The 11,631-nt window shown below is 44.9% G+C and overlaps 1 protein-coding gene across 5 annotated transcripts in view; it reads right to left on the reverse strand.

Annotated features, from left to right (window-relative positions):
• Nucleotides 1-2,676: 2,676 nt before the first annotated feature.
• LOC127580666 (CMRF35-like molecule 7) overlaps nucleotides 2,677-11,631 on the reverse strand; it is a 42,286-nt gene continuing 33,331 nt past the window's right edge. For all 5 annotated transcript variants that reach the window (XM_052034347.1, XM_052034349.1, XM_052034346.1 and 2 more), the window contains exons 5-6: nucleotides 10,602-10,654; nucleotides 2,677-7,806 (exon numbers count right to left, since the gene is read on the reverse strand). In XM_052034347.1, coding sequence (XP_051890307.1) covers nucleotides 7,660-7,806; nucleotides 10,602-10,654 — 200 coding nt within the window. In that variant the 3' untranslated portion in view covers nucleotides 2,677-7,659. The remainder of the gene's footprint in view (nucleotides 7,807-10,601; nucleotides 10,655-11,631) is intronic.

Genomic DNA, 11,631 nt, shown 5'->3' on the forward strand with positions numbered 1-11,631 from the left:
CCAAGCATTGGACAGTGTGCAGCCAAGATATATGTTGCCTTGCACCATTGTTTCCTGCTTGAAGGAAAGCAGTGGTGATGGAAAGAGACGGTCACGTTAGGACACAGGCTCCAAATCCCAACATTTTGCTGGCATTACAATTCGGTCTTTCCTAGATGAGAAACTTTGGTCTTGGATATCCAAATAAGAAGGATGATCAAAGGAAGGAATACCTGGCTGACTAACTAAGGTTCAGCAACCAGGAGGGCCGTTGACAGAAGCAGTGAGAATGAGACACTGCAGATACTTGAATGTGGAGCGAGAAACAAACTGCTGGAGGAACTCAGCAGGTCAGGCAGCATCCGTGGAGGGAGATGGACAAAGAGCATAACTATACCAGTACCTTCAGGAAGTACTGCTGCCACTGAGGTCATCATTGAGACACCCAGTCCAGATGAAGGATCTCGACCCGAGATGTTGACTGTCCGTTTTCCAACCACTGATGCTGCCTGGCCTCTGAGTTCCTCCAGAAGTTTGTTTTTTGCTCCAGTGAGAACTACATCTGCACACCCTGAGGTCAGTCTGAGCGGCTCCCGGGATGTAGAGGAGTGAGAAAGGGATACAGATCGATTGGAATAATAAAAAAACAAACAAAATTGCTCGGTGACCTGCTAACTCAGCGACCTGTTTATCTTGTTTCTGTTCAGAAAACTTCACTTCAAAAAGCCAAAGTTACCGACCAATCTTAATTTGTTTTGTTCTGATGCAATGTCAGTGATGTGAGACATTGACTCCGGTTCTCTCTTCACAGCTGCTGCCTGACTTGATGAGTATCTCGGGCGGCTGCAGTTTTTTGCCTTTCTCTGTATTATCATTTCCAGGCACCGTCACTAGACGGAGAACCACAAAAATATCCCTTCTTTTAAGGCGTCCCTCAGGATTGAGGATAAATTGCTTCCACTTTTGGTTTTATGGGTTCTGAGGTGGCTGATGAAGCTAAGGTGAGACTCCCGTGTTCTTCTTGCAATGAAGGAGTATGGCCTCCAGTGTGAAGTGAATTCCTTCTCCCTTGTTTGCTCTGCTCTTCCAGTACTGATATATCCAGTGTTTGAGGGCGTCTCCCATCAGAGGCTGAAGACTCTGAGCAGGGCTTCATGATGAGATTGGAGATCTACTTCATGTTGCCTGTTATAGAGTAAGCAAGGTATACAGCATGGAAACAGGCCCTTTGGCCCAACTTCTACCCCACTGTGATAAGACTATTGAACAGTTCCCTTATACAATGAGATGGACTATGACCTATGACCTCATGACCTCGCTATCTACCTTGTTGTGACCTTGCACCTTATTGCACTGCACTTTCTCTGTAGCTGTGACACTTTACTCTGTACTGTTATTGTTTTTTTTACCTGTATTACATCAATGCACTCTGTACTAACTTGATGTAACTGCACTGTGTAATGAATTGACCTGTAAGATTGGTTTGTAAGACAAGTTTTTCACTGTACCTCGGTACAAGTGACAATAATAAACCAATACCAATACCATGCTGACCAAGGTGCCTACCTCCAGGTGCCTGCCATCCAGCACTCCTAGGAAATACATTCTATCCTCTCTGAAATCAAAGTAGATGAAACTATTCCTTCATGAACACAGTGCCTGGGTAACCTCTCTTATACTGAGGAGAGATGCTGCTCCTTGGACAGATTCTGTGACTAGGAAGATGAGAGTCAATGTGATCTTGACCTCCATGGACAGAACAGGTCAGGCATGAGGGTCTTCCATAGTATTTCACGTATCTCAGTGAGAACAGCCTTGGACAAAGAGCATAACTATACCAGCATCTCCAGGAATGGAGTGCTGCCAATGAGGTCATCGTTGAGACACCCAGTCCAGATGAAGGATCTCAACCCAAGACGTCGACTGTCCGTTTCCCTCCACTGCTGCTGCCTGACCCTCTGAGTTCCTCCAGGAGTTTGTTTTTTGCTCCAGTGAGAACTACATCTCACTGATTGGAGTACCTGAGCCTGCAAATGTGCTGTTTACCCTAGAGGTCCAGGTTGGACGTGTTGTCTCTGAAGACTCTCTGGACCATTTGTTGATGGGCATTTCTTTGTGCTCTGTCAACCTGAGTGGCTGGTCATTACTATACCAGTGCCTTTGTTGTATACCAGTGCTGTAATCATTGAGGCCACCATTGCTTAAGTATCTCAGTGGTTAAATGGTGGAGGAAAAACTTCTGTTTGTCTTAAGGACTTTGAGAGGCGTCAGGCTGGAGTTGCCCAGTGAGATCTCCTGATATCAGCGGAGTGCCCCTTTAATTAGTGAGGTAAGTAATAAAGCAGCGTAATGTGCCTCAAGTGGGATTGTTCTGTGATCATGTTGGTTTGAAGCTTTGAGTAATTTACGTTGGTGAGAGTGGAAGTTGTGGTTGTGCAATTAGTGCGGTCATTTGATGTTTGATGCTGGGAAAGTGTCACGTGCATTAATGTGAACTGTGACTGGAAACACCAGCTCCAATTTCACAACTTCACCAGAGGAGACTGAAAACAGGATTTACTCAGAGTAAAGCTGGAACTAGACCCTATACATCTGCAAAAGAAATGCGAACTAATCCAGGGCTGCTGGGGTAGTGGTGGAAGCAGATATAATAATGATGTGTAAGAGGCTGTTAGACACATGAATATGCAGGGAATGTAGGGATATGGATCACGTGCAGGCAAAAGAGATTTTGTTTAATTTGGCATTGAGTTTGGCACAGACATTGTGAGCTGAAGATCCTGCTCCTGTACGGTACTGTTCTATGTTCCAAGTACAAGGCCATTATCTCCAGAATTACCGTGTTGTTCCCATGTGCGAAACGATAGTGACAATTTCACAAAAGTGCTTCATTGACCGTGAGGTGTTTCTGGGAATTCCTGAAAACATGAAACGTGCTGTAAAATGTAACTTAATTTGTTCATTCTCCTTCACAAAACAAAGCAAGAGCAAAGAGAATCCTAAGAAGAATTGTGTGTGTTTGTTGACATATTTAAACTTAAGTTGTCTGAATGGATAGAGAGGTCATAGAGTCTTAGAGTAATACAGCACGGTCCCTTCAGCCCAATTTGTCTACGTCGACCAAGATACGGCCCATCTAAGCTAGTTCCGTTTGCCCATGTTTGACCCATATCCCTCTAAACCTTTCGTATTCATTTATCTGTCCAAATGTCTTTTAAATGTTGTTATTGTACCTGCCTCAACCACTTCCTCTGGCAGTTTGTTCCATATACGTACCACCTCTGTGAAAAATTTGCCCTTCAAGTTCCTATTAAATTTTTCCCTACTCACCTTAAGCCTGTGCCCTCTAATCCTTGATTCCCCAGCCCTGGGAAAAAGACTGTGAGCATTCACCCTATCTATGTCCATCATGATTTTATACTCCTCCATAAGATCACCCTCAGTCTGCTACACTCCAAGGAATAAAGTCGTAGGCTACCCAACCTCTCTGTATAACTCTGTCCCTCGAGTCCTGGCAACATCCTTGTAAATCTTTTCTGCACTCTTTCCAGCTTAATGGCATCTTTCCTACAGCAGGGTGACCAAAATTGAACACGGTGACCAAGACATCTCACAAACATCTTGTACAACTGCAGCATAACACCCAACTTCTATACTCAATAGAAGTTGGGATGTCACTAATCAATAATTGAATTCTCCTTGTTCTGTATACTTCTAGAGAAACTACTGGTGTTCGGGGCTTTATATGTGAATCAGTATCAACTCTTCCATAATACAGACTAACTACACTTCAGAATCATGCTTGTGGGATCACACAGACAGCACCAGAGATCAGGATTGAACCTGGGATGGTGGACTGTGAGGCAGCAGTACTCCCTGCTGCACCACTGTGTTGCTCACACTCTTCCATCCTTTCTTGTGACAGATATAACCTCCTTACAGTAACAGAGCTGCTGTAAATGGCTGCTGTTGCATTTGTAGCAAGGATTCACGACACTGACACTGACCTTGCTTCAGCCATGGAGTTTTCACTGCAGTGAAATGTCTAGAAGCTCTCTCATGCCTGTACCTGGCAGTGGATCTAACTCCTCGGCATTTTTCACTGCCACTTCCATCAAGGTCTGCATAAGAATTTGGACTTGATGTGTTTGTCCTTAAGCCATACACAATTCTCTTCTGGAACACACAGTTTAAGAATTTGTAAAGAATTTGCTAAATTTGTAGCTCTCTGCTTTTTCAAACAGCTGTGGAATACCATAGTCCTCCATTTTCTGTGTCTGTGACTTTCTGTGTGGCTACCAGATTGGGAAGCATGTAACAGAGCCAAACTCCATCAATGGAACAAACTCCTTGTGTACTCTCACTCAGTCAGTGCCTGCACGTTTTCCATGTGACCCTCTGCTTGGAGACCGTTGCAATAAAAAACTCTTCCTTCCGTATACACTTTGAGGTTTGATCGTTCACCAGTGGATAGTCTATGGAGCTGAGTGTGCTTGAGCTGCCTTTTTATCCCATTTTCCATCTATAGCATCACACTGTGACACTTAAGCCCTCTCTACACTGTGTGCAAATCCAGTTATCACTGTTTCTCTCTGTGCTACAGACCACTTCTTTGATTTTTTTGAATTGCTACTGCCTGTGTACGTTCATTTATTTTGACTCCTGAGCCATTTTCCTGCAGTAACTGTGGAGTCTTGAAGGCCCCATCGTCAGCGATGTTGTCAACAGTGGTCAGGAGACGCTTTGAAGAATTTCTTTAACTCACTGTTTTCTCGGGGTTTGATACAGTCACTTCCTTCATGGCCAATCACAGTGTATTTTGTGGTTGTGTGGACGTCCATCATATACTGCTGATAAGTTCTGAAGCTCTATTTGTATGTAAATCAGTATCAACTCTTTCACCTACTCCTAGCTCTGTTGTGGGAAGGGAATACTGGGTGAAAAGGTCCAAGGATGTGCTCAGATCTTCCTTGAAGAAATGCAACTTCCCCATTGACTCCTGAAAACTCCACGGACACTCAAAGTGGACAAGGAGCATTTGGGATGGTAGTGGGAGCCTTGCGACCATGTATCAGGAACAGACAGTGGCCCCATGTAAGCGGCAGAAGGAACCCGCCACGTCATGGACTACCCAAGCACCTGTCCCATCAGCCACCTCCTACCCCATATGGGGATGGGTCTAGTTCCCACGGTGCGCTGATCAGCTACCTCAGAACCCACAAGAAGTCATCCTTCATCCCAAGGGACCGCCTAAGGCAAAGTAAGTAAGTTCTATAAAAGTTCTCCAGGGCTCACAAGGCACTTCAGAAGACAGGTGCACATTGAACTGTGGGCTTACAACTCCCAAGTGTGCTTGTGTCATCTTTAGACATTACATCACATGAACATAATTCATTTACATATTTAAACATGAATGCTCCACAGTCTTTCATTTGCAATTGTCTGTTCTTCTTATTTCTGTTTGCCAGCCACTGCACTTCAGGCAAACATTCACAAAATATATGGAAATGAAAGCTACTGTTTAGAAAGTGCAGTGAGCCTTTCCAGGAACAATACAAGAGTAGGTCTACAATCCCACAACTGGGATTTACAAGATCTGTTGAATCAGTCTGGAGCTTGGAAGGAGGTGAGGGAGGGGATGGACGTTCTCTCACTGCAGATGGGAGCTTGCCTCACATGGAGCACACAGAACTGCGGCCACAGAATTAACCCTCCTTCCGTCTCCATAACATCACCCAGCACCGTGCCTCAACTTTTCTTTGGAACCTCTGCTACCTCTTTCATCATTAAAAATTCATGCTTAAGGATCTAAGCGTCATTGGCAAGGTCAGGACTTATGGCTTGTCCCTAATGTGCCCCTTGAACTGAGTCCTTGGTGGGTCCATTTAAGAATCAACTTCATTGGGGCATCTAGAGTCATATAAAGGCCAGACCAGGAAAAGGTGGCAATTTTTCTCGGTAAACTAGATGGATATTAGTTAACCAATGGGTTTTAACAATAACCTGGTCATTTTGGGGTTAACATTACTAACAAGTATTTGTTTTAAAATCACAGATTATTAACAGAGTTCAAATTCCACAGTTGCTCTAATGGAGCAAAATATGTTGGAAAATCGTGGCAGGTCAGGCAGTATTTGTGGAAAGAGAGTTAAGAGAGGGTGATGAACCTCTGGAATTCTTGGCACCGGAAGGTTGTGGAGGCTGGATCATTGGGTGTGATTAAAGGGGAAGCAGATACATTTTTGAAAGATCAGGGAATTGAGGGCTGTGGGGAACTGGCACAGAGGAGGGGATGAGGTCTGGGACAGATCAGCCATGACCACATTGCATGGTGGGGCAGTCTTGAGAAGCGGAGTGGCCTACTCCTGCTCCTATTTTCTTCCATTGATTACAACGGGTCATCAAAGTAAAATGTTAACTCTGTTTCTCTTTCAACAGGTTGTTTTCGGCATTTCTTGTTTTTATTTCAGATTCCCAGAATCTGCAGTATTGTGATTTTCACCCTCAGTGGCAATTGTGGGATTTGAACTCAAGTCTCTGGATTGTTCCTCCAGGCGTCTGGGTTACTGGTCCAGTAAGTAAACTGCTGTGCTGCGTTCTCCTGGTGGACCTTCCGTCGTGCAAAACTACAACAACTTCAGTTCATTAAAACTTTACTGTTCAGACTTGACCTTGCACTAAGCTCTGTGAACACATCATCCCTCTGCTTACTGACCTCCACTGTCTCCCAGTCCAACAGTGGCTCAGTTTTGAAATCATTATCCCTGTGTTCATCTTGGCTGGACTTGCTGTTCCATGTCTCAAACATCTCCTCCAGCCCTGGTCTGGCTTAATTAAACCCTCCATCTCCCAACCCCTCCCAACCTTTGACTGAGCTATTGGCCATGTTCTTGGTGTCTCCTGTTGGTCAGTGTCAAAATATTTCTGCACATTTCACTCTTGTTGAAGGTGGCATGGAAAATGATGCCTAGAAATGTAATGACATGACATGTTCCTCAGTGTTACACAGCTGAAAACTACTTTTTCTCAAGGAAAGCTTGATGATAACAAAGTACTGGACATTCCATGTCACTTGTAAAATTAATTCGGGCATTTTCTGTCATGTGACACCTTTCTCCTCCTGCTGTTTCCAGACATTACCTCGCTCCCCAACACACTGCCAACTCCCCTCCCACTCACCAACACAATTGCCCCTCTCCTGCCCCAACACACTGCCATCTCCCCCTCCCCCCAACACACCGCCATCTCCCCCTGCCCCTCCCCAACACACTGCCAACCTCCCGCTGCCCCACTTCATCACTTTGTCATCCCCACAATCCTGACTGCATTCTGTTAGTCCATTCCACTCCCCCCCAATCCCAACCGCCAGCCCAACCACAAGCACTAACTACCAACCCTCCCTTCACCCAACCCAACAATACCCCAGGCGTTGGCGCCCATCCCATGTTGTGTTGCCCCCAAGCCTGTGGTTGCTGAATTCCCAAGCACGTTCTCGGACAAGGAGGAATGGAGACTGACATGGCCATCGGTTGCCTGCTGCTGCACCAGTCTACCGCAGGACCACTGAAGGTTGTCTTTGTTGTGGGTTTGTGGGAAAAAGCCGCATTAAAAGAAAGAAAAGTTCACCGGACTGTATGCGATGTATTCTTGGTGTTCTTCAGTGCCTGAATTAATTATGATTTAGTGAGCAACTGCTGAATATACTACAGTTTCCGAGGCACGTGGCATCTTGGCTTTTCCTTGAGCATTCAGATCCTGAAGGTTCATGTAAGTACTTTCCACAGCAGCTCTGTGGTGCTTCACGCTGGAGTACACCACTGGGATTTCCTTTGTAGTAAAATGAGAAACATAGTTAGTGGTGAACCAAAGACTGGGGTGAATTCAGAAACCAGCAGGGGAGGGTGTAAATGATAATAAATGGAGAGAAAATACCCCAAGAGGCCAAACCAATGCACAATATAAAAACAGATGGGAAGAGCTTCTTTAAGTATATAAAGAGGAAGAGAAAAATCTATGTGAACATGGAAAGTGAGGCTGGGGAAATAGCTTTGAGGGTCAAGGAAATGGCAGAGTTAAACAGCCTTTGTGGTTGAAGATACGGTGAACATCTTATTAATATGGAATAAAGCCAGGGAGGAATTAAGTACTATCACCATCACCGGGGAATAGTACTAGGCAAACTAATGGGGCCAAAAGCTTATAACTGTCCTGGCCCAGATGGTTTATCCTAGGATTATAAAGGATGTGGCCGCTGAATTAATGGATGTGCTGTTTGCGATCTTCAAAAAGTCTTTAGATTCTGGCGAGGTATCAGAGGAAGGGAAAAGTGCTAATTTTACACCACGATTCGAAAAGTGAGGGTAGGAATTACAGGCTCATTAGCTTAACATTTATTGTCGTTGGATAATTGGTTTATTGTTGTCACATGGACTGAGATATAGTGAAAGGCTTCGTTTGCATTTCATCCAGGCAGATCATTCCATACATAAGTACATCGAGGTAGTACAAAAAGGAAAAAAGGAACAGAATGTGGGACGTAGTTACAGTTACAGATACAGAGAAAGTGCAGTGCAGGTGGACAGATAAAGTGAAAGGGCCATGATGAGGTAGATTTGAGATCTTTATCATATGAGGTCCATCAAAGAATCTTATAGCAGTGGGATAGAAGTTGTCCTCGAGCCTGGTGGTACATGTTCTCATGCTTTTTGTATCTTCTGCTGGATGTGAGGGGGAAGAAGAGAGAATGACCGGGGTGGGAGGGCCCTTGACCATGTTAGTGGAAAAATATTAGAATCAATTGCTAAACAAGTTGTTGTAGCACATTTGTTAAATTATAATATAATCAAACAGCATCAGCAAGGCTTCATGAATGAGGAATCGTGTCTTACTAGAAATTTTTGAGCAAATCTCCACAGGAATGGGTAAAGGGGAATCAGTAGACATATTGCATTTGGACTTCCAAAAGGTATTCCACCAGGTGCTTCACAGAAGGTTATAATAACCCACAGAGTTAGATGTAGTACATTGGCATGGATGGAGAACTGGTCACCAGGAAGGAAGCAGTGTATAGGGATACTGGGTTCATTTTCAAATGACCATGTGGTGCGACAGGGTGAGTGCAGGGGGTCGCTGCTGTTTACAATATCTTTATTAGTCACATGTATATCGAAACATACAGTGAAAGGCATCTTTTGGGTAGTGTCCTGGGGGCAGCCCGCAATTGTCGCCACGCTTCTGGCGCCAACACAGCACGCCTACAGCTTCCTAACCCGCATGTCTTTGGAATGTGGGAGGAAACCGGAGCACCCGGAGGAAACCCACGCAGACACGGGGAGAATGTACAAACTCTATCAAAGACTTGGGGGAAGGAAACAAAGGTACAGTAGCAACATTTACAGATAATGCAAAGATAGACAGGAAGGCAAGTTGTGAGGTGGATACAACAGTTATAGAGATTGTGAAAGGTTAAATGAGTAGACAAAACGTCGGCAGATGGAGGGTAATATAGAAAATGTGTTTACTTTGGAAGGATGAGCAAAAGGACATCATTTAAGTGGAGAAGGAACTGCAGAAAGCTGCAGCATAAAGGGATATGGGGTCCTTGTGCACAAATCACAGAAAGTCAGCACATAGTGCAGCAGGTCGGGAAGGCTAATGGATTGTTGGCCCTTACTTCAAGGGGGTTGGAATATCAAGGGAGGGAGATCTTTGCAAGCCACTTGTGAGACCACGTCTAGAGTACTGTGAATAATTTTGGTCTTCCTATTTAAAGAAAGATATTATTTCATTTGCATTTCTCTGTTCTTATTTCTGTTTGCCAGCTGCTGCACTTCAGGCAAACATTCACAAAATATTTGGTTCACAAGGATGATCCCAGGATAGAGTCAGAGATTCAAAGGCACGGAGCGGTTGTCCTTCAAGAAAAGGTTAAACAAGCCGGGACTCCAGTCATTGGAATTTAGAAGGATGTGAGGTGATTATATTGAAACGTAAGGTTCTTAGGTGGCTAGTCAGCATAAGTGGTGAGAGGGAGACACAAGGGACTGCAGATGCTGGAATCTGGAGCAAAATGCAAACTGCTAGGGGAACTCAACAGGTTGAGCAGCATCTGTGGAATCAAAGGGATAGCTGACGTTTCAGGTCAAAACCCTGCATCAGGACTGAGGTAACCAGTATAAAGAGGTGAGAGGAAGGGGTGAGGCAGAGACTGGGAGCCGATAGGTAGAACATGTGATGTGGGAGATGATGGACAGATGAAGGAGGGGATGGGGACGGTAGGCCAGGAGAGGTGGATAGGTGTGCGGGTGAAGGGCAGATGTAAAAGGGAAAGGTGGACAGAGAAGGCAGACAGGTGGGAGTGGGAGAGGAACATGGGTGTGCATTACCTGAATTTGGCAAATTCAATGTTTATGCCATTGGGCTGTAGGCTACCCAAGGGGAATATGAGGTGTTGTACTTCGAGTTTGTGTTTGGCAGTGGAGAAGGTCGAGGATAGACAATTTAGGATCAATGTGCCATGTGATCTGTATGTCATGTGACCCTCCAGTGATGGCTCCAGGCAGAGTTGTCTACTCTCCTCTGGAGCCGTAACCTCCCTTCCACATGATGTGGCATCACCTTACCGTGAAGCTCTCTGCTGGATTTTCCACACCATTAACCCTCTGTCCATTTGGGCCTGGAAAATATAATGACAATTAATTTTCCAATATGGATCTCATTGAGTTCCAACCTGTGAAGATTTATGTTGGGTTTTATCCATTGATGTCACATTTGATGCACTTTAGTCTATTACAGCACAGTGTTAAATCTCATGCAAAAGCTCATTCAGCCCTGAAAGGGAATTAAGTGGCCCATTTTCCCATTCCTGGCTCTGGGTGTATGGATCTGTCTATAGAGACAGAGTCGCACAGTATGGCAACAGGCCATTGGGCCCACCACAGCCATGCTGACCAGTGTGCACCCATCCCTATTAATCCCGTCTTCCAACACTTGGCCCACAGCCTTCTATGCCTAAACGATTCATCTAGACACTTCTTAAATGCTGTCAGCGACCAAACTTCAACCACTGTCTCAGGCAGTGCATTCCGTGTACTTACCACTCTGTGGATGAAAGAGGTTCCCCTCAAATCCCCTCTAAATCTCTTGCCTCTTTTCCTAAATCTGCGTCCTCTCATTTTATTTACCTGTGATACGAGGAAAAGTTTCCTTCAGTCTATCCTATCTATACTCCTTATAATTTTATATCATGTTCCCTTCTGTCTATGAAGAAGGATTGGGTAGAGGAGGAGTACCTGTCTGTAAAGTCGCTGCTCTAACTCTAATATAATTTATTATATCCAGGGAAAGTAACAGGGAAACTTTCCCTACAATGTAGTAAACCCCAACCCGATCTCACTGCTTGATGGCTGGTACTTCTATGGAGAAGTGGACAAGACTGCCCATTCACAACTTCTGTGCCTGCCTTTGCAATGCAGGAGACAGGAAGATGTTGGAGGCTGGATGCCAGTGTATTTGAGAACAACCTCCCCACCCTCTGCCCTGCCACTGAGCCAGTGAAGGAGGCAGATGCCCTAAGCTGAGGGCTGGATATGCCTCAGCTCCAGGGACCACTGGGCTATGAATTGTGAATGGGGACATTGACCTTATCTGAAG

Source organism: Pristis pectinata, chromosome 20, assembly GCF_009764475.1.
Source record: "Pristis pectinata isolate sPriPec2 chromosome 20, sPriPec2.1.pri, whole genome shotgun sequence".
NCBI classification, from domain to species: domain Eukaryota; kingdom Metazoa; phylum Chordata; class Chondrichthyes; order Rhinopristiformes; family Pristidae; genus Pristis; species Pristis pectinata.